The 24,149-nt window shown below is 38.9% G+C and overlaps 1 protein-coding gene across 1 annotated transcript in view; it reads right to left on the bottom strand.

Moving 5' to 3' along the window:
- Cacna2d3 (calcium voltage-gated channel auxiliary subunit alpha2delta 3) overlaps positions 1-24,149 on the bottom strand; it is an 872,527-nt gene that overhangs the window by 594,766 nt on the left and 253,612 nt on the right. Inside the window, exon 4 of the mRNA XM_027947835.2 lies at positions 13,776-13,835. Within this exon, the coding sequence (XP_027803636.1) occupies positions 13,776-13,835 (60 nt within the window). The remainder of the gene's footprint in view (positions 1-13,775; positions 13,836-24,149) is intronic.

The following is a 24,149-nucleotide window of genomic DNA, read 5'->3' as shown; positions in this document are numbered from 1 at the left end:
CTGATAAATATGCAGTTAATATAATATTCATTAAATATTAATTATCTTGCTTACGATTAATTAGTATAGTCAATGTTTGTAACTGCATATCAAGTGACAGATAAGTATCATTTGGATGAGAAATATTAACCATCACATGAATTTATTAAAGTAACAAAAAACTTGTTTCATTAAAAGGCTGCCATTAGTATATGAAAATGTATTTGAATCTTTCAGCAATAATTGAATCAATCACCTCTGGTTAAGCCATGAGTAGTAATTTTAAGAAAGAATTATCCTTTTCATTCTTTCTTTCTTTGGTGGGGGACGGGGTGGGGGAGTGACTGCAGATTGAACCCAGGGGCACTTAACCACTGAGCCACATCCCCAGCCCTTTTTATTTTTTATCTTGAGACAGGGTCTTTTTTTTTTTGCCAAATTTCATGGGGCCTCAGCTAATTTGCTGAGGCTGACTTTGAATAATTGCCTTTTTTCTAATTGAAATAAACAGATGACAAGTTCATGAAGTAACAACAATTCACATCTCTGGTGATGACCAATCAGCTGTGACCTTTAGTAATTGTATCACCATGATGGATGGCAACTAATTCTAACAAATATTTGTGGACATCCTATAGACTCCAGGTGCCCGTTCTCATGGAACTTGAATTTTGCTGGAGGAGACAGAAAACAAATGGAAAAAAAAAAATCTTATCGGAGGTTCCATGAAGAGAAGGGAATGAGATGGTACCATTCAATAGATCGTTCAAATAATCCATGATAAAATTTGTCTTAAATTTATTTCCTTGTAAAATGTTGTCTAGTGCAAGTTAAGGACAAAATGTTACAACCTGTGCTCCTATGAAGCAATGTATCATATCAGTCTTTGGAGCCAAACAGGCTTGGGTGTGAATTTTGCCTTTACTACCTATTGTTATATAACCGCAGTCCATCAGTTGGCTTCTCAATCTTCAGTTTCTCCATAAGTAAAATAGAGAATTCCTATCTCATAAGGCTTACAGGGAATATGATTAATGAAATAATCTCTTATTATTATGCCACTGCCTGTACTTGAGATATTTCTGATAAGGGTGTCTATTACTCTTATCATGGTTACTGTATTCCGTTAGTATGAACCAACAAAGAGAAATAATCTTAAGTCATTAGTCATAGAAGATTTTTAATATGAATAAATTAGGATTACCATAACAAAAGCCTATGCTTGGAGCTATGTAAATTATGAAACCCTCCATCACAAAGTAATCTGAAAGTATAAAAGATGAGAATGAATTTATCTGTGTATAGGTGACTGTTTTAATCACAGACTTTACTGGGACTGGAAAAATTTCTTCTAAGTTTTCTACCTTCTGGACTGCCACCAGATTCAAGATTTACTTTAAAAATTCAATAGCAGTTGGCAAGTCCTAGGACCACAAGATCCTGGGTGAAAAATCAGCAACCTAAGGGCATTCCTGTTAATGCCAAAGAATTTGCTGGAGAAAGATTGTGAGGTAATTTGGGGAGGTCTGCCAAGGACCTCTGCTGTCAGCCATCTTAATGAGAGACACTAAAGTTTCTGGAAATGTTCTAAGAGACTCTGAATTATGATGAGCAGAACTACAAAGTATTTCTCTCACATGGTGAGAGATATGCCAAGAAGGCCCTGGTATCCCCAAATGTCCCCCTTACATGCTGCCTGACATCTGAAACATCACAATCACACTGTGAATGTGGAAGCAATAAAACTGAACTTTAAAAGAATTTGAATGTTTAATAAAGTTTGAACTGGTGATGTATTCTTGTGTTTAAAATACATGATTTCAAACAAATGAGCTTTAAACAAATATTTGTTTAAAAAATAAACATCCCCAGGATTGAGAAGGTCCAACTGAGAAAGCCTAAGAGCAAAAAGGAATTACAAAAGAACCAAATACTCTGGAAGGAAAGATGCTTTCTCAGGCCATTATCACTGTAACCCACAAATTAAGGCATGCACAGTCATGATAGAAAAAAGAATGTTTGCATAAGATCAGGACAATGGAGTTTTACCAGGTTGTTCATTCTTTTTTTTTTTTTTTTCTTTTTGGTACTGGGGATTGAACTCAGGGGTGCTTAACCACTGAGTCACACCCTAGCCCTTTTTTGAAAAAATATATTTTATTTACAGACAGGGTCTCACTGAGTTACTTAGGGCCTCAATAAGTTGCTGAAGCTGGCTTTGAACTCACTATCCTCCTACCTCAGCCTCTTGAATTGCTGAGATTACAGGCGTGTGCCACCATGCCCAGCTCAGATGGTTCATTATTGATGCAGTTAGAGATTTAAATAATAATAAAAAGACCCATGATTTCTAAACACATAAGTAGCAAAATTAAAAGAGGTTCACTGATGCGGAAACATTGCACAAGCAAATTAAAGGTAAGTTTGAAAGGAGCAAATTTCCCTCTGAATGATAAAATGATTGTTTGAACAAAACCAGATCAAGTGTCACAGCTTCAAAGTTTCGCTTTCTGTCTTTAAACTTGTCAATATAACATCTTTATCTAAATTTAGAATAGGAAGAGGTACTAACATAATTAAATGGTACAAATTGTAGGTTTTTGATAAGCAAGAGTCTATCACATTCTAAAATTCACTTTTCCTTTTTTTTTTTTTAAATGGAAGCTGGCATTCTGTAGTTCTTAAGAACAAAGCAGACAAGGTTGTTTCTCACTGGTTATATAATGTTAGAATGTAAAAGATCAAATCATGGGAGGCTGCTCTGCTAGGTACGGCATATCACTCTCTGCTTTTCAACTCTTTAATAACCATTTCCTCATACAAATTAAATTGGTTCAATATATTTAGAACACCTCCTATATGGATGGAATGATATTAAGCTGCAAGAAGGATGTTTGTAAAAACCAGTGAAACACATCATCACAATGCCCAGCAGATAATAAGAAATTACTAGATGTGTGAAGAGGCAAAAAAAAAAAAAAAAAAAAAGTTAACTTAAAAAGAAAAAAAAGAGCCAAAAGAAATATAAATGGCCCATATGGAATTATCAGAGAAAGAATTCAAAATAGCTATTGTAGATATTTTCAAAAACTTAAACCATGGAAAAGTGAAACCCTGTCTCCAAATCAAAAAAATAAAAATAAAAAGGGCTGAGGATGTGGTTCAGTGGTTAAGTGCATTTTGGTTCAATTCACAGTACCAGAAAAAAAAAAAAAAACATAGAAAATAATTAGTAAATCGATGGGAATTTTAGCAGAGAAATGGAAACTTTAAAAAAAAGAATTTAACAATAACAACAACAACAACAAAAATCCTGAAGCTAAACATCTCATATATGAAATAAAATATTCACTGGGAACGTTTATTGGCAAGGTAGAGACTACAAAAGAGAAAATTAATTTATATATAAATTATAGGTTGGAAATAACAACAAAAAGTTATGATGATCATGTTAAGCAGTCTAACAAAGATGGTATTTAAGTTGAAAAAGTAAAGGAAACAAGGGAGGTAAAATTCTAAATAAATAATATAGTCAGATTATTCTGCAAACTCTAAGCAGAATAAATACAAAGACCAATACATCTAGGAATGTCCTTGATGCACCACGCAGTGTAGTATACTGAAAATCAAATCTTAAAAGCAGCAGAGAAAAATGACTCACTGTATGCAAAGGAACAAAGATACTAATGCTTGCCAAAATTTCATCAGAAGCATTGAAGATCAGAAGAGAATGGAACTATCTCTTTAAAGTGTTGTAAGAAAATTTAAGCTGTCAACTCAAAATTCCATGTCCAGTAAGATTATCCTTCAAACACAGAATAAAAATAAAGATACTTTAGATAAACAAAAGCTGAAATAAGATTATGCAATCAGACCTGCAATGTAAAATAAGACAAGACAAACAGAAAACACTAAGAGGTTCTTCAGGCTAAAGAGAATGATAACAGATGGAAATTCAAATTCATAGAAAGGAATGAAAAGTACCAGAAAGAGCAAGAAAGTGAGCACATTACCATCTTTTCTTCTGACATTAATTTCATTAGAAGAGAGCTGTTTAAAACAAAACACACATATACACATACACACAAAAAAAAACCCAACAATGCTATTTTCTTCTGAGATATATAACACATATAAAAATACACTGATAATGTATTTTACTGTATCAGTAAAATCCACTGATAATGCCACAAAGGATGGTGGTAGGTGGAATTACACTGTTGTAAAGGTCTCACATTTTAGTAAAGTGGTAGCTCACCTACTTAATTAACTCTAGAAACACTCTACACTTAAGAATGCTGAATGTAACCTCTAAAGCAAAGCAAGCAGTAAAAAAAAAAAAAAAAAAAAATTAATGTAGATTAAAAGCCAACAGAGAGGGGCTGGGGTTGTGGCTCAGTGGTACAGTGCTCGCCTCGTATGTGTGAGGCCCTGGGTTCGATCCTCAGCACCACATAAAAATAAATAGAAAAATAAAATGTATTAAGAAAAAGAATATTTTTTTAAAAAAAGCCAACAGAGAAACTAAATGATACACAAAAATATATTCAATTAACCCAAAAGAAGATAGGGAAGAAAAGGAACAAAAGGCAGAGAGAAAAAAATAATAAGACAAACACAATTACATCAAATATTATATCAAATATAAACCAACTAAACCATTCAAAATTGGAGGGGAGAGGAATGCAGGGAAAATATTATTCAAAGGTAGACAAACAATATGCAAAGTCTGCATTAAAAATGAAAAAGAAATCCATGCAATGTTGTGGACAAATCTCAGGCAGAGGTTGTTGGACTGATAATAAAACAAAAAAAGCAAAAGCCAAATATATTCTACACCACTGTGACTTAAAGACAAAGATATTAAATGTACAAGAAAAAAAATAAACTATGTAAAAAGCTGGTGTGCAGGTGGTAGAGCACTTGCCTCGTATGTGTGAGGCACTGGATTCGATCCTCAGCACCACATAAAATAAATAAATAAAATAAAGGTATTGTGTCCATCTACAACTAAAAATATTTTTTAAAAGAGCAGGTGTGGGCCTGCGGCTGGGGCTCAGTGGTAGAGCACTTGCCTAGCATGTGTGAGCCACTGGGTTTGATCCTTAGTACCATATAAAGAAAATAAATAAAAAATAAAGTAATAAAATTAAAAAAGCAGATGTGCTATATAACAAAGAATAATAACATAAATAAGAATATTTTTTAAAGATGTTCCTTTCACCAAGAAGACAAAACAATCCTAAATGTATTACAATAGAGAGCTTCAAAGCATGTGAACAAAAATCCATCAGAACTAAAGAAAGAAAGAAGCTAATTCACAATTTGGAGATTTTAACATCACCTGTTAAAGAGGCTTCCATTAGAAAATCCTCTGAAGTGAAAGACAATGAAGGCAGAATATATTAAAATTAGAGGTAAGAGGAATGAAGGGAAAATACTATTCAAAGGGAGACAAACAATACGCAAAGTTTGTATTAAAAAAGAAGAAGAAATACATGCAATGTTGTGGACAAATGTCAGACATTGTGTTCAAGGAAAGAAACCAAACCCAAAAGAATATGTCCTATATTGTTATCTTTTTAAATAAAGTTCAAGAATATATATATATATAAGTGATCTAATGTAAAAAAATTAGAACGGTTATCTCCTGTAGAGGCAGATGGCAGTTAAATGCTGTTATGGTCTAGATAGGAAGTGTCCCCCAAAAGCTCATGTGTGAGACAATGCAAGAAGGTTTATAGGTGAAATGATTGGGATAGGAGAGTCTTAACTTTATCAGTGCATTAATTTCCTGATAGGGGATTAGTGGACTAACTGGTTGGTAACTGTAGGCAGGTAGGATGTGGCTGGAGGAGGTGGGTCACTGAGGGTGAGCCTCTAGGGTTTGTATTTTGTCTGCATTGAAGGGAGTTCTCTCATACTCTCTGCTTCCTGGTTCAATGTCCTGAGCTGCTTTCTCCCATTACACCTTCCACCGTGATGTTCCGCCACAAGGAGTGAAGTTGACCATGTATAGACTGAGACCTCTAAAACTATGAGCCCCAAATAAACTTTACCTGCTCAAAATCGTTCTTGTCAGGTCTTTTGGTCACAGCAGTAAAAGAAAACTGACTGAAACAACTGTAAAGGGGGAAGAAAGAAACTTGCCACATAAAGTCAAAATTAGGAAGTTTTAAGATGTATGCATTGCACCACATGCAAATTTTGCATAATAAAATTAAAAATAGGGCTCATCACAATTGTCACCAGGCAATAGTCTGGGTAATTATATGTCAATAAGGGCTAAATTCCTGGCTCTTTTTGTTTTCTGTTGCATTTGGATTCTTCTATCCCATAATTAACACAATAGCTGGAATAGAAAGTGTTCCATGAACATTTGTTGGGAAAATAAATGAATGAATAAGTATTGAACACTCAGTCCTACACTCGCTAAACTCAGTATGTTTTTTTGTGGGATTTTGTTTGTTTGTTTGTTTGTTTGTTTCTTTCTTTCTTTCTTTTTTTCTTCTGGTACTGGGGATTGAACCTACAGGCACTTTACCACTGAGCCACGTCCCCGCAGCCCTTTTTTTACATTTTATTTAGAAACAGGGCCTTGCTATGTTGCTTAGGATCTTGCTAAATTGCTGAGGCTGGCTTTGAATTTACAATCCTCCTTCCTTGCCTGATGGGCCACTGGGATTGCAGGCATGTGCCACTGCACCTGGCCTTCACACTGTATTTTAACTGGCTGGCTCCTCTCCATATTTTATGGTAGCTGTCTGTCAACCTGCCTCTTAGTTCTTGAGTGTCTCATAACTTAGAACAGGACTTACCATACCCTGAGTTCTGCATAAATGTTAAATTAAGCAACAAATGCACACTTATATGAATAAAATTAACAGGATAGGAAGTGATAAGCATCATTAAAGAGGCAAAAAGAAAGTGTCATTAGAGTTGTCAAAAGACAAAATTACAATAAATTTAGTTATCAAGCTAATTGGTTTTTATTTGCAATTCATGAATTGAAGCAGCCTCTGTTCTACAAAACAAAATGAGAGATTCTATGGGGAAAGGGTAACTGGGGGTTTGTATGACGAGAAACAGGAAACAGAACAATAGGAAGGGAAATCTGATTGGTTAACATCAGGTTCCTACAGACATATTTTTGTAAGGATTAAAGCAAAAGAGTTTCCTGATAATAAGAACTCAAGAACTCAAGTAGGCTGGAATCTCATGGGGTTTTTTGTTTGTTTGTTTTGTTTTGTTTTGAAAAAGTGGTCTGCTTTTGGATCTCTCTGCTTCCTTAATGCTACAGTTTGAGCATATAGCATATAGCATGAGTGACTCCATTTTGGTTTGGTCTGGTCTGTTCAGACCTAGTACAGGAGCTCCCCAAACCATGACCTCACATAATTTTTTAAAAAAGAGTTCAGAAATAAGAAATATCATTTTGTGGAAAACAGATTTTTAAAAATATTAGGTTTTTATTTGTGGAAAAGAAAGATATTATGGGTTCTTTATGTTTGGAGAGATTTCTTCTAGCTATTTCGGAGGTAAACCTAGACTTTCCACTCAAATCTCCACTTTGGAGATTTGCTCCAAGGTGTTCTGAACTCCCAGACCAGGTGAGGTCTCTCGTCCTGCACTATGATAATCCCCTTATTTCTCTTTCATGTCACTTATCATGATTGAAATTTAACAATATGTCATCATGTCTTCAGCATCTGGCATTCTCATTAGATGATAAGTTCCATGAGAGCAAAGGCAGTGACTACCTGTCTAGCTCATGGCCTTGACCATGGCACAGAGCCTGACGAGCAGGAGGCAGCTGATAACTGTTGATCAAATGAATCTCAGCATCTGTGATATAGATGAGGAATTAGGTATCATCTAGATATTACAAGCATATCCTTTTATGGATGAGCAAAGAAGCCCCAGCAGAAGATCCTCGAACACATAAATGTTGCAGCTGGGATTGGAACTACTAGAGCCTAAATTTCCAGATCTCCAGACCAAAGCCGTCTCTGTTCAATCAAGCTGAGGTTCCACCCAGTGCCCTTTCTCCTACTTGCCTATGATGAGCACTGAGGGTCAGGAACACAACATGGGAACACCAAAGAACTGATGAACACAAGGCTTAAACTCACAACACTGGCCTTGTTCCAGGTGACAGTCCACGTCAAATACACAAAACCAACAGTGTGTGTGTGTGTGTGTGTGTGTGCGTGCGTGTGCATATTTCCCTAGGGTGTGTGTGTGTGGGTAACAACTGAGAAATGACTGATTTTAAAATGCTCACACTTAAAGATTTCTTGGGAACTGCTTACATATCAGACTTGTGAATTGAAGACATGGGGCAAGTCCTGACTAAGAAACACCTAATGGAAGATCTCAAAGTGCTGAAGATTAACTGTGACTCCCTGCTAAGCTGATAAAAAGAAAAAAAGAAAAAACAAAAAACAAAACAATGGACATGCTTTCATCAGATCAGGGTGGGAGAACTGGGCTGATTTTAATTTGGAATGTGAAGTTCCCATTTCTTTCTTTTTTTTTTTTTTTTTTAAACCAGGGCACAGGACCTCTCTATCTTTCTAGATGACTGCACAGAAGCCAATTAGCTACCTGGATGAAAAACACCATTTCTATTCTGGGCCTGGGTCTTCCTTGGCCCTTTTCCCACCCTGCACCCCAGCAAAGAGCTCAATCCTTGCTCAGTCGAAGTGGAAAGGAATGATGAATCCAGGCTTGGCCAGCACGCAGGGAAACCCCCTAGAGGGCAGTTATTTCCTCTGCTCAGGAAGCACTTCTGCTGAAGCCTTCCTTCCCTCTTGTTTATGACATACAGTTTTTCCCCAGGGCAAGAACTTCACTTTGCAGCAGGGAAACCGCTGTCCTGTCAGGATGAGGGATGGACCCTGCTCTACTGTTTGCTGTTCCACTGTCCTTTCTAATCCTTTCCTCCAATCTCTACCCCCACCCTCCCACACACACCCAGTGGATGATGTTGGAAGTTCTAAAGTGGATGCTGGACTCCTAAGCCACCCCTTTTCTCCTTGCCTGGGTCTCCTTCACCCAGAGTTCCCAGGGCCACAGGCAGTGATTAGTTGTTGTGCTATCTCAGGGTCTCTGCATCCCTTCCACTCCAAAGCCCTCACCCCCAGTTTGAAATCAGACCACCGAGTCTATAAGACAGGCCCCTGCAGCGTGGTAAGGACAGGAGGGGACTGCAGGACACTGTATTGTGTCCCCACCTCGGGTCTTTGTGACTCTCATGCTTGTCATCCCTCTGAATGTCACCAGGCTTTTTATTATTTTTTTCCTATTACTTACAAAACAACAAAGAAAAAATTATTATAGAAAACTTGGTAATGGAAAAAGCTTCTGCAAGATACACAATTCTAAACCACATTTTTTTCCCTCTGTGCACCAGCTCTGTGCAATTGGCACTTATTTGAGACAGCTTTCAAAAAAAATATGTTTGTGGTTCAAAGATAAGCAGGTTTTTAGTAAACTGTCAAAAGGACTTTTTTTTCTTCTCCTTCGCTTGCCAGTAGAAAAACTCAGAAAGAAACTGTAAGTGGAGGAAGACATGCTTTCTGAATTTTCTAGATGTATAAATCTAGTTTTCAGAGAATTATCAATAGGTGAGGTATTCAAGGCAAGGCCCCCCTCACTCCTCTCCTGAAAGGGATTTTTCTATCTAAATAATGAAGGTAAAAACACTAAAATAATCACATATGGTAACGAGATCGTTTTTTAAAAACTATTTTCATTATAATTATCAGTCTTTTAATAAAAACCTATATTAATTCACAGGATAAAAATTTGAAAAAGGGAAGCGTTGTTTTAACAAGGCCTCTGAACATCAGTCAGTCATGACTGAAAATTGTCCCCTTAAATAAAAACTAAAGCAGGGAATAAAAACGAAAGTAAGAGAAGGCCAATTTAGAACTCATAGGCCACCACAAATAGGGACAAGCCAAAGGGCCAAACGGACACTGATGTCCACAAGGAAGTTACCCAGCCATTGAAGACAAGGCAGACCTGGTTTCTATAGAGGACTAACATTTTGGTTTCTTTATATATTACCTATCAGAGACTGCACTTTGCCCCTTGTCCCAATATAGTTTTTAAAAAGAACAATCAAATGCCATAATTAAGGGCCTTAGAGAGGGACTGCAGATGTCAAGGCCAAAAGCCCATGGTGAAAAGAGAAATCTCTGAAAAGACTGTGAGAGGCATTTAAATGTAAAATAAAATCCTCAGAATAAAGGAGGCATAACTTTGAGGGTTGGATAGCTTTTGATGATTATACAGATAGAAAACAAATTCTTCATTTTTAAAGCACATGAACATTGGAATTATGTGAAGATTTTGATCTACAGCAAGAGAAGGTACAGATACATCATGTCTTTTCTGTTTGGAGCACAAGGAAACTAAGACCTCTGGAACTTTTAGCTATTTGGTTTAGGACATTTCACAAAAACCCTTCTTTTTTTTTTTTTTTTTTTTCTCTCCCTGTAGGAAAACAGACCTCCAGCTCCCTCTATTCTTCACCAGCTCACAGAGCAGGGTCCTCCTCAGCAATATTTCATGGTGAGCAGATGGTAGTCTGAAATTTTTTGATAAAAACAATCCTCTGGCAGAGGTTGCTGAGAGGTCAGCAGAGCCCAGATTAACAATTGATCAGCTCTAATGGACCATCATAGCAATAAACGCAGAGCCGGAGCTCAAGCCTGCTACCTCAGTAATGGCAGCCGGCCTCACACCCTGGCTGTTAACAGACTTGCACTTAATAGCATAGAAGCTTCAGCAGCTTCGGAGCCTTCATCTAAGCAGGGATGGGATCTTCCATGCACATCTGTCTTATCAAAGAAGGGCCTCTCTTTTATAGGTTTCCTGCAAAGTGCACAGTGTGGACTCCAACCCAGAGATGTCACCTAGGTCTGAGGTCTAGATAATGAGCGATGCTCTGTAATATGATGGGTTATTTCAACATCTACTGTTGTGTTCAGATCACAGTGGTACCCTCCAATATTCTTCTGCTCAAATACAGAAAGGGTGACTAAGGAGGACATATCAGACTACCCCTTCCTGTTCACAGGAGAACAAAAACTAAAGAATTGTGTTCTTGGTATCATTTTTTTTTCCTTGAGAGAAAGACCCCAAAGCTGCATTTGTGTTATAGTACCACACTTGATAAGGGGAATCAGCTATGTAATGCCAGAATTTTATTGTAAAGTTTCCATAGTAGGAAACCAGAACATTCCTAGAAATAGTGATAGCTTCAAGCCAGGAGTGGTGGCACATGCCTGAAATCCCAGCAACTTGGGAGGCTGAGGCAAGAGGATCACAAGTCTGAGGCCAGACTCAGCAACTTAATAAGGCCCTAAGCAACTTGGTGAGGCCCTGCCTCAAAATAAAAAAATAAAAAAGAGCTGGGATGTGGCTCAGTGGTCAAGCATCCCTGCATTCAATCCCCAATACCAAAAATAAATAATAATGATAATAATAATAGCTTCAGATGGACAAAAAAATGATATCTTTATAGTAGCTGAACTAAACCCTTGGACATTTTTCTTCTGCTAAAGGATAAATAATCCCCTAAAGTCAATCAAGCCAGTCACACCACCCGCCTAGGCCAAGCTCTGCTATACTTAGTAGAAAATTGATTTCAGAGTAAAACTGACTATAAAGACCAGAGCCATAAATATCAGATTTTAAAAAACAGTCTTGACTTCAGCAATATTTCTTGCTCCTGTAAATTCTTTTCTTCCTATTGGATCAATGGATTCAAACACTTGGTCCAAAAAAAAAAAAAAAGGACCATGATATACTCTAACACATTAATCTCAGTACAAGGTCCAAAATCAGGCAATTCAACATGAACACAAAATTATTATCTAAGGCCGGAACATATTCAAATCTTCCTTTTTGGCTCAAGATCCAGCCCGGGATCCCATGCTGCACTCAGTGGTCACGCACTGTACATCCCTTCATTTGGAACGAATCCTCAATGATGACTTTCTCAACCTTGACATTTTTAAAGATGAGTGGAGCCAGTTACTTAGCAGAGTGTTCCTCCATCTGGAGTTATCTGATGTTTTATCGTGATGATATTCAGGCTACATATTTGGGGCAAGAATTCCACATACGTGACATTGTATATTTCCAGATCATCACATCTGGAGATATTCAGAGTCGCTTTGTCTCCATTATGGTTTCCATCAAGAATGTCCCACTCATATGGTGATGTCTTGGTCCCCAACTCAGTAATGTCAAGAGGTGGCCAGCAAACAGCCACCAGGTCTTCATGGGGACACTATGTGAGGATAGAGGGAAGAAGACCAGGTTCTTGTTACGTTCTCCGTTCTGTCCTCTGCCCCTTCTCTTATATCTTTGCTCAAAGAGCTGCAGTTGCTTCTTACTTTTCTCTCAATGTTGCCAACAGTCCTTGGGGCTTCTTCATATCCCCCTACAACCTTGTATGCCTGTCTGCACTTCTGGCTGTATTTCTTTCCTGTGTTGGATGTTGTGACTGAAAATGACCCCAGATTGTGAGGTTGAAAAATGTTGGCCCCTATTCTTCAACTTCTCCACCCAGTTTAATGACTCAACTCCAACATCAGTTGGATTCTGCCATGTTGGGCAAAAGATAAGAAAGCAGGAGAGGGTTATTGGGGTCTCTTCTCTACAAATTCCACCCCTGCCTGATCACCATGAATAGCTATACTCCTCTATCAAATACCCTTGCCTTATAGCTACATTCTCTGGGTTCTGGAAACCACTTACTTTCTCCCTTCCATAGAAGTATGGTTAGCTTTGGAGTATGGCACCATCCCTGTTCCTTTCTCTCAATACCATCATTTGCTTGTTTCTCTCAACCTGACCACACATCTGTATATATTCCTCCTATTAAACTTTCCTCAACTACCCCCATTTGAGTGTGCACTCTTTTACCCATAAGGAAAAAAATATGGATGGAAGTGATAACACAAGAGATGCATCCATGGGAAAGAGCCAGCCTTGGATTGCCATCTTGTTGTGCTTAAAATTTTATGTCTGGCTTTATATTTTCCATATTAATGAAAACATAGCAAAATAAATACTATTTCCTAATTGTGACCACATGCCACTAAAACGATATATCCTAGAAAACAGCAGAGTAGAAGATTATGATTTGTTCCTTCTGTTTTTCAAGAAGAGAGAAAAGACTATAAAACTCAAAATGACAATTCAGATAAAATGTTCCTCCAGAAGGGACCCCCACAAAATTCTAAGTTTCAATCCAATCACTTGCTGCCTTTTACCATGTTTTCTACACACATCAACATCTAAATCCTTCTCAACCAAACACAGGTGTTCCATGATCATATACAAGATCTCGTGCAAGAAATTTATTAAATAGATGTTTAAGTCCCAAGTATGCAAAGTCTTTAACTTTTGACACGTGATGTTCAGTTTTAACAACCAATACTAAGTCAGATCCATTACAACATTTTCAGTCACTTATATTCCAAAATGCAGACCTGGAAGTGGGATTTGGATATATTGCCCTATTTTATCAATTTGTCATTGAGAACTCCGGTCAGTTGATGGACCTAACTCCCTACACATGGCAATCTGTTTACATACATGTGAGTGTGTGGCGTCACCCACTGTAACTGTCATTGGTAGAAGGTGGTTGAGGATTGCTATCTTATCCTGCCGAGACAGAGGCACATTCATTCTGACTCCACACCATCCTCCCCAAAGCCTCTTCCAATTGTTGAAACCCACAAAGCCACATAACTCCAACTATAGTCAGTTACCTGTAAGTCTGCATCAAATTCGTGTTTCAGGTGTGCCTCTTCCGCAGCCTCCACGAGACGCTGTGAAGACAGAAAGTGACATTCAAGATTAGAATTGCAGCCTAGACTCCATTTGTACAACATGGAAAATCTGAGTTTCAGGATATGCATGGAGATCTAGAGGCTTTGCTCCTGGGAAACTGGAGATAATTATGCCATTGGCCAAATTTAACCTCTGCTTCCATCATTCAACTATAACTTCTCCACTAAACACTTATCATTATTTATACCTACAAATACACATGTGTTCTGCATTCATTTTCATAAAAATTCAAAGATACTGGCTCTTAAGACCCAATTTGGATCCAACACCTACCTAGAACAGTACATTCTGTAGGTATAGAAGGCCCTTAGTCAAGATTTATTGAGTTGAACTGAGTCCAACTCTATGTGAGCTAACGTTCTTCCCTTCTGGTTTGGAAAACAGCACTTATTTTAGTTTCCCCATTCAAGGTCAATTCTTTTGGCACCCAGTTCTACTATACAATTATCAGGTGATAGTTATTTGCATTTTATGGTACACAAATGCCATTTTAGCAATCTGCATCCCAATAATATAATCACTGAAACTAAATCAATACACAGGACCCATGAGAACAACGTACTTAGTATTTGTCTTATCCAAGTAAATTCAACAAATTCATATTCTTACCAAAACAATTTCATGACTTGTCCTTATTTAAAGAAAATCCGTCAACTACCAAAGTCAGTTTTACTTTAATTTGAATTCACCAACCAAAAGATATTTCCCATCATGAAAATACAGACTGGAGGATATTGCAGAAAACTCATTTAGTGAAATAATATTTCACTAAAATTTCAAAGACTTGAAAAATGAAACCTTTAGAACTAAGTAAAAATTCAGCCACTTTTATTTTTTCCATGGTTACTCTTGTAGCTTATGCTGTCTTTATTTTTTATTTTATTATTTTTATTTTTGGTATCAGGGATTGAAACCAGGAGTCCTTGGAGTCACATCCCCAGCCCTTTTTTAATATTTTATTTAGAGACAGGGTCTTGATGAATTGTTTAGGGCCTCACTAAGTTGCTGAGGCTGGCTTTGAACTCGTGATCCTTCTGCTTCAGCCTCCCAAGCCGCTGAGATTACAGGCATGTGTAACTGCTCCCGGCTGCCTATGCTGTCTTGACTTTACTTTTTCTTGTCATAACACAGACCTGAGTTTAATAGGCCATGTTTGAAAGATGGTGACAGTAGTTTTAAGCTCTAAAGGGTCATGAATAAACAGATAAATGTCCCAGGAGTACCTGGGTGTTTGAAAAGGGTAACTTCAGACAGCAGTAAAGAGCACCAAAGCCCTCTTTCTCCATGGGACTTACAAAGAGAAGGGCCAGCAGAGATAGTGATCCCACAGACAGGAATCAGGAGGGGTGGGACTCTGGTTTCAAAGTTGGTCAGAAGGTCAGGAAGGGCCTCTTTTTCCCTGATCAGACAGAGAACAGACCCCAGAAGATATTCCAGAGCCAGATCCAGAAGACCCATTCTTTACTCTAGCCCAGATGCCAACCCTCTTGCGAGGAATCTTGGGACAAGCCCAGTTGTAAGATCCTGGGGCAACCCCTTTCCCTTTCTGGGCCTCATTTTCTTCATCTGAACCACATGAAGAGGTGACTGTAGAGTAGGGGTTCTCAAAGAATAGTCCCCTTCTGCAGTATGGGTTTCACCTGGAAACTGGCTAGAAATGCAAACTCTCAGACTGCATCCTTGACCTGCTAAAGCAACAGGTCTGGGGGTGGCCCCAGGTTAAGCCCATCCTCCATGTGGTTCGGATGTTGCTAAAGTTTGAGGGCCACTGAAGATGGCATTCACCCCATGCCCTTCCTCACCCAGATGCTTTGATGAATGGGTCTCACCAACCCTTCAAGGTTTTTTAATTCTTATTTGTCTTTTTAAAACTTGTTTGCATATATACTTTAATTTTAAGACATCGAATTATTTACAGAAAAGAGACATGATGGTGAGAAGCAGAAAAAAGAGAAAAATAGGAGAAGATACTGTGTGTGGAGACTGTTGGCCCCACGCTCTCACTGGCTTATCTTGGAATCATCCTAGTCAATGAAGTTTGGCAGGCTTCCAGGATCACATGGTGCAATCTGCAAAGGTATTGATATGAATCCTGACAGATGAGTGACAGGCAGCAATAGAAGAAATCTATGTTCCTGAGAGCTTATTCTCTTAATCTTTGTAACAGATTTAGAATTTCTCTGCATGGATTATGAAATCGTTACATATTGAGCTTTATACAGTGTGTATAAATATTATGCATGTCTGAACACTTACATTATCAAGACAATTTCATGCATTTTGAGTATTTGTTTACTTAAACACCTTAAAAAGTTTTTCAATGGATTCTGAGAGTCCAGGGGCAGAAATAAAAACATCAATGAAACAGCCAATTGATCAAAAGATAAGAGCAAAATAAAACTTCACAAGGTCCAAGACAGATAATATTGGGGGGGGGAGAGAGAGAGAGAGAGAGAGAGAGAGAGAGAGAGAGAGAGAAAGGGAACGACAATCTTGTTTCTTACTAACAAAATGAAAATAATAGGTGAGTTGAAGTTATGCAAAGATTACAAGGGACTGTGTTTCATATATAACGTTTCCTTTACACATGTGTATGTATATGTTTATATGTCTATGCACATCATATAATCATACATACTCTTTAACATATTCCTGGATAACACCATACAAAATGTATTTCAACCACAAACACCACAACACAAGGGACAGGACACAGAAGGAACACACTGGAAATAATTCAATAATACTGCCTTCTCTGCTCAGAGCAGCCAAGACACTGCCTTCCGTGCTGAGCACAGAGGACACCAGACTCTGACTTCTGATACTGCTGACCAGTTTTGTTGGATTTTTGTTTTGTTTTGTTTTTTGGTGTTGGCGATTGAACCCAGGGATGCTTTGCCAATGAGCTAAATGCCCAATTTCTTTTATCTATTTTTTTTTAATTTTGAGGCAGGGCCTCACTAAGTTGCTGAGGCTGGCCTTGAACTTGTGATCCTCCTTACCTCCCAAGTCACTGGATTACAGGCATGCACCACCACATGTTCAAGTTAAATTTGCTGCACGCCTGTCTTAAACTTAATTTCACTCACAAATCTTATTTCCATGAAGGTTATTTTCCCATCATGTTCACTCCAGAGCTTTAGGAAATATGATTCAAGAGAAGATAGTTGACTGGCAGCTACATGTAATAGTTACCTCGCATGAAGCAACTAAGTACTTTGGAACAGGGCTCTCTGCTAGGATATTGCTAGACATGGCCAACCACTGGCAGAGGCCGATGGGAGAAGGGCCTACACTTTCTGGAAGGATACAGGGGAAATCTCCCAGGATGCACTCTTACTGTGCACAAGGGGCACATGAAGAACTCCACACCCTGTAGGAGCAATAAAGGATAGTTGACCTTTCTTAAAAGAAATGTTCTTTGAGAAGAAAACCATGTGCCATAAATTTACCTAAAATAGACTCCTGGGGACCAAAGTTCCTACCATTATCAAATAAAAAATAAACTGAATCCTCATCTAACAAAGTCAAGGCCATTCAGCTTCAAATTCTGACACTGGCCAGTAGAAAATAACAGCCCATAACTTCTCTTCCCTGAGCAAATATCCTTATCAACTTCGTCAAAAGAATGTTTTAAAAAATAAGTTTGATTATCATTGGCAGGCAAGAAAAATCCATTAAAATTTCTAATATTTTAGTGATTATGTGAGGAATCACCACAGAGCCTGGGGAAAATGATTATTCTATTATATCTATTAGAAAGGCAATGTATTTTCATAATAATAAGTTAATTTTCTCTTATATGAATTCCCTTTTTGAATCTGCAGATGGGATTACAGAATTGTGAATGTGGTTTTTAATTAAAATTGAACACTGGAAATAAAAATTGCTTTGAAGTCTCCAGTCTTCAGACTGAGCTCTGAGGTACTAGAAAACAGCAGTTTTGTTCACGGATTGTTTTTTTTTTTTTTTTTTTTCCTTCTTTAATGCCAAAGCATTTCCTTACTCAGTAAAAAGGATAACAATATAGTAAAATATAAATCCTTTGTACAGAGTACCCACCAGCTAAAAGGTTGTAATTCAAGAGTTGATGCACATTTCACTGACTTTTTATATTTCTACATAACTCTTCCCTTTTTGGGAAATAAACACAAACAAGAGCTATCTTTATAAATAAGAAACACAAGACTCCATGGACCACGGAAAGTATTTACAGCTGTGGTGAAGGCGAAGCTGCTAAGGGGAACAGAGGGGATATTAAAGCATTTCATTGAAAATCACATCTTACTTCTTGTGACAATGACCCCATGTATATCTGAAGAACACTTGGAATGCACAGCCTCCCACTTCCTCCCCAAACACTTAAATCAACAGTAGGGTTAAAGCCACTGGAGAGGTCAAACTTGGTCATGGTCTAGAAGAAGGAAAAATCAGACCAAGATTGCATCAAAAAAAGAAAATGATCTTTCTTTCTCTCTCTCTCTCTCTCTCTCTCTCTCTCTCTCTCTCTCTCTCTCTCTCTCTCTCTCTCTCTCTCCCTCCCTCCCTCCCTCCTTCTCTCCTTCTCCTTCTCCTTCTTCGTGTGTGTGTGTGTGTGTGTGTGTGTGTGTTCTGCTTGCATTTTCTTTTCCTGGTCATTTTTGACTTAACAATGGGAGAAAAGAAAGAAACATGCATTGAGATGTGGGAAAGAAAATGGAAAATATGATATCCACCCGAAGGAACTTACTACTGAACTCCTACCGATTCCATCAGAATGAACAAATTGGGGACCAATGAAAATAAAAAGTTAATAAAAAAAAATCCTAAAACAGTGGGAGGGATAATTACAGATGAAAATCCTTAAAGCAAAACAATACTATAAAAACCATATGGAAAAGCAAAGTAAAAAGTTATTTTTATTTCTCCTGTTAAAGCTCAAAAGCTTTGGCTTGTAAAAGCTGTTTCAGTGAACTGTCTGAATATAACAAAGATTTCAAAGCACTTAATATGTTTAGTGGTTTTCATTCAGCATTCTGCAACAACACATATAATACTCATACCAGGGTTTTTATTGCCATTTTTTTTTCTGGAATGAATACATTATTCTTTCCCAAATAAGAATTAAGTTCAAGTGGGGAAACTTTAAAGAAAATCTATAGTCATTAGATTTGGGCTGCATCGATGATGAATTTGGAGCTAGTTAATGAATTGTCATTAATATCAGAGCTAGGTATTACATGACCCTGCCTTCATGTCAACAAGGACTAAAACAAGCAAACACAGTAGTTGATGCTATGCTTTGATTACTGTGTGCAACAGTACTCAGTGTGGCATGGTTCGTATTTTCCTTACCCTAGATTTGGTGGCTTTTTGAATTTTTCTTTCTCTCTCTCTCTCTCTCTCTCTCCCTCTCTCTCTCTCTCTCTCTCTTTTCTTTTTCTTTTGGTACTAGGGATAGAACTGAAGGGTGCTTAACCACTGAGCCACATCCCCAGCCCTTTTTATATTTTATTTAGACACAGGGTCTTGCTTAGGGCTTCATTAAGTTGCTGAGGCTGGCTTTGAACTCACCGTCCTCCTGACTCAGCCTCTTGAACTGGTGGGATTACAAGCATGCGCCACAGTGCATGTGGCTTTTGTATTAAGGGCATGAGTTTGATGGAAAAAGAATCATAGCTTTTGTCCATCAATTAGAATGTGTACCTAGGACGAATGCTATCCACTCTCACATGACATGGCAGGGCTGGACAAGGACATGCCTATAGTCCATGAGTGAGGACAGAGGAGACCCAGGTCCTCTCCTCACCAACTTCAAAATCAATAGATACCAGAAACTAAATGAAACATCTCTATGCTCAGTAAGGGTCATCAAAAGATGTCTCTAGGAACCCAAACAAAATGAGATTGCTTCGTTCCTATAATTCCAAACACTTCTATCGTGTGTCCAGGGTCAGAAGCTATCCCCTTCCAGAACCATTACACTGGAGACATAAAGTAAGATGTTCACATTTACATTTTCATTCCTACTTGTGTTGCTTTTCTTGGCATACAGTTTTCATTACCCTGGAAGGGTGTAGATGAATCTTTGCTACTTTTATTTTTTTTGTTCCTGGGATTGCACACAGGGGTGCTTAACCACCACGCCATATCCCCAGAGACTTTTATATTTTATTAGAGACTCACTGAGTTGTTATATTTTATTAGGGTCTCACTGAGTTGCTTAGGGCCTCACTAATTTGCTGAAGCTGACTTTATCCTCCTGCCTCAGCCTCCAGAGTCGCTGGGATTACAGGCTTGTGCCCCCACCCCCCCAGATTTTGCTGTTTTGTAGCTAGAATCATTAGAAGATTATTTCCCAAAATGTGGGACTGTTTCACTAGAGACCCAGAAGCATTGTGAGGTGGTTTATAGGAGAGGGAGGGACCTACACAAGGAAAAATAGCTATTTTAATATAAAGGGGTAAGTGAAAAAAGAATACTGCCAGGAGACCAAGGAAGCTTCCAGGAACGAGTGACATTCAGCTGAGCTCTGAAGGAGAAAAGAAAACACCTAGGAGAAAGACATCCAGGTGCTGAAAGAATGTTCCAACCAATATGAGAACATTTCACACTTACTTTTGGAGGTAAGAAAATGTTCTGCAAGCAGCAATTAGAGAAATGTTCTGGAAACAGCTAGCACTCAGAGACCTACACAAAGGCCATGTCAAGGACATCAGGCCATAAAGCAGGACAAAAGGAAGAACCTGGAGAGATGGATGCAGTCAGACAAGGAGCAATTGGCCCCTCCCACCCTGCAAGGCTGCCACTCAGTCAGAATCATATCTGAGAGCTTGATTATATTCCGTGATCCTTATTGATACAAATGTTTTTACTTTTCAATTCCCATAGAAGTGGCACATGTAAATCACCTACTATCAAGATGATCATTTCTTTAGAGAAAAACAGCTTTTAAAGAGGCCTCATTATTTCTTTGTTCCTGTAAAAGAAATGAGCTTTGTTGCACACGAATGAACATTTTGTGTAAAATGACCTTCTGCCTGAAAGCTGCAAAGATTGCTTCTGCTTTAAAAACGGCAAAAACATTTTCAAAGTGGATTATAAAAGCTAATCTATAAGGTTTCCAGAGAAAGCAGGTAACCGAACAAAAGAACAAACACACCTCATGTGTACGGAGCAGTCTCTTTCCTTCCTTCCCTTCTCCTCCTCCCGCTTCCTGTCTCCTTCAGATCCTAGAAAGCTACACTGGCCTTTTACAAGACAAAATAAGCCTGTGGTTTACATCAGGAGACACAATCACAATCAATAACAAATTATCTTTGTTTCCACAGGAGATGCCTGTTATCAATTTGAGGCTGATTAAATTAATACCTGTTATCAATGTGGATGGCCAATTTCCAAACTAAAGTCATCTCATTCTATAATCGAAGGCTCCCTGTGCCAAAATGGAGCTTTTTGCAAAGGTGTTGAAAATGGAACCAGCCAAACTTTGCTTAAAAGGGCTGCTCAAGGGCCCAGGCAGCGAGGGGAGCAGGGTTAGGAAGAGGAGAGCCAGTCTGCTTTATATTTCAGCCTAAGCAATTTTCAAAATAATACAGCATTTTTAAAGAATGCCCTCTACTTATACCCACCCTGGGAAGGTTTTTAGGGTTGATTATCAAAATCAAGGCTATTTATCGACAAAACTTGAAAGGTCCCCTCAGTACATTTCAGTTCAGGGGGTAACTGAGCTATTTCCTTTGTGGATAATAGAACTGTCTTTAACTTCCTGAGAGAATGAACAGGGACTATAACATTACATGACTTTCAGGACGAACATTTGTTTTGCACAAGGGATGGAAACCGCCCTTCCCTAATTGTTATGACAATGGTAAACAAAATTCTATTCCAGCCCTTCATTACAACCTTTCCTGGGTTTACTCAGAAGGCAGAATGGAACCCAGGATGGCAGAGCATTGAAGATACTGCCCAACAAGCCAAGCAAGACAGGAACGTCAGTCCCAGATGAGGTAAGTCCTGGCCCGGGTATTAGAGTTGGTAAGAGCCCTGTTGGACAGTGTTCTTTCCTGGTAGTGACCTTCTTTTTTCCATCACTTCTGTTCGATTTAGTTTAGCAAGTATTCGTTGAGAACCTACTAGGTCATCAGGACCTATTAGGGACCCCAAGAAATAGGTGATTTAGTTTCCAATTTCAAAGATTTTGTTCACAGGACTCAGAACCCAAAAGGACAAAGTATTACGGTTCGAAGATGAGATGTCCCCCTAAACCTCAGGAGTCAATGTAGCAATGAGGAGAGACGAAATGATTAGATGATGAGAACTGTAAACTCATCAGTGGATTGATCCGTTTGATAGATTTATAAATTGAAAGGACTAACTGTACTGGATAGTAAATGCAGGTAGGTAGGGTATGGAGGAAGTAGGTCACTGGGGGCGTGTCTCTGGGGGCGTGTCTCTGGGGTTTCTCTTTTGTCCCTGGCCCCTCATCTCTGTCTTTCTCTCTCTGTTTCCCATCTGTCTGTCGTGAGCTGAGCAGCTTTCCTCCACCACATCTTTCCACCATGATGTTCTGCATCGCCTCAGGCCCACAGCATGAATTGAACCTCTAAACTGTGTGTCCAGATAAACTTTTCCTCCTGTGAGTTGTTCTGGTCAGATATTTTGGTCACAGCAATGAAAAGCTGACTGATATATAAAAGTTAGAATTCCAAGTCTTCCTACCCACTGGCTGCTTGGCACTAGGCAAATTTTCATTGTTTCTGAGCCTTGTCTTTCTTCTCTGATGAACTAAATCCTATCTTTGGTCTGTCCCTCAGCATGAGAACCTGAGAATGTACATTAGAATGTACATTTAGAACATTTCCTAAAGGATGCTGTTGTAGGCAAGCTATGCCATTAACATAGACTGGACATGTCTGTGTCTCTCCACAATGTCAGAATAACAATAACTTATTGAATGATAATAAATTCCATAAGCGACATCACTTTCATTGGCTTTCATTCACCCAAAACACTCATGGTTCACTTGGTGTCATGACTGAGGCAATCGAACATTCCATTCCCACCTTAATGATTAGTATCTATAATGCTAAAGTCACACTTCACACTTTACACAATGATACACAGGCTAAGGGAGGTTTAAGGTGGCCTTAGGGTTTCAAGGGCTTCCAGAGCAAAAAAGTAGAGAACAGATAGAAATATAGTCACTGCTGGTGGTCAAACAAGTTTTCCAACCAGGTGAAGAACTCGTTCAGGGTGCAAAGCTTACAGGCCAAGTTCCCCACTCAGGCAGTTTCAAAGTGGGCCACATAAAAGAGGGAGACTGAGCTGAGTTGCAGCCCCAGAGACAGAGGCAGGAGCTTCCTAGCCTCTGGACTTCATAGCACATTCACTGGATGGTCTGATCACCGGCTGGTGTGTGCTGCATGCCACTGTCTTACTCAAAGTGGAGTAACTCTTGTCCAGTTGCTGCTTTATGAAATGGAGTAACTCAGGGCTAAGCCCAGTCTGAGACCTGCAAGACACAGCCTGCTCTCCACATAGTCCACTCAAGCCTAAGATGCCATGAAGATGAGGCAGAGCAAGAGACAAGACTTTCCAGCATAAAACAGCTTGACTGGAACTGGGAACCTTCACAGAGTCTGTGCCTCCCACACTTGGCTCTCACATATGGAGAACCTGGAGCAGCTCCCCAAGTTCACAGTCACGTGGAGGTTATGTGAAAGTTAATTCTGCTGCCAGGGAAAGGACTGCAAACCTCACGTTCAAAAAAACACAAGGCTGTGCACCTGCTCCTTAAGAACTGCTTTTCAGAACCCACCGCTCCCTTTTTCAGCTTCACTGGTGAAATCTGGGATCAGTGGAGCTGAAAATGGAATGAGGCAAAGGCCTTTATTGAAAGCTTTGACTGATGTCCTCGGAATGGCACAAACACAGAAATTAAGCTGTTTGCCAAAGCAAGCTCCTTTGACGGATGGCACCTGTGAGACAATGGACGAGCAGCTCCTAACTCCTGGGCTCCAAGCATGGCCAGGGAAGGGAAATTTCCTCTCTCCTTGAAAATGGAATAATGCAGAACAACATCCATGTCCACTCAGACTTTACCTTGACACAGATGGATTTTGAGATGCATGTGATGTGGGCGAAAAACCTGTTCCTTTTAGTTCTTTCCTCCTATCCATCCATCCAAATGTTTACCGGGACAACTTCAGTTTGGGATTGAACATGTGTTGGCCCAGAGTGCAGGCTCTTGGGGTCAAGGCAACCTGAGTTTGAATCCTGGCTCCAGCAACTTGATGATAGTATTCTGAGCC

Source organism: Marmota flaviventris, chromosome 1, assembly GCF_047511675.1.
Source record: "Marmota flaviventris isolate mMarFla1 chromosome 1, mMarFla1.hap1, whole genome shotgun sequence".
NCBI classification, from domain to species: Eukaryota; Metazoa; Chordata; class Mammalia; order Rodentia; family Sciuridae; genus Marmota; species Marmota flaviventris.
Note: the sequence above shows the minus strand (reverse complement) of the source record. Positions and strands in the feature narration are given on the sequence as shown.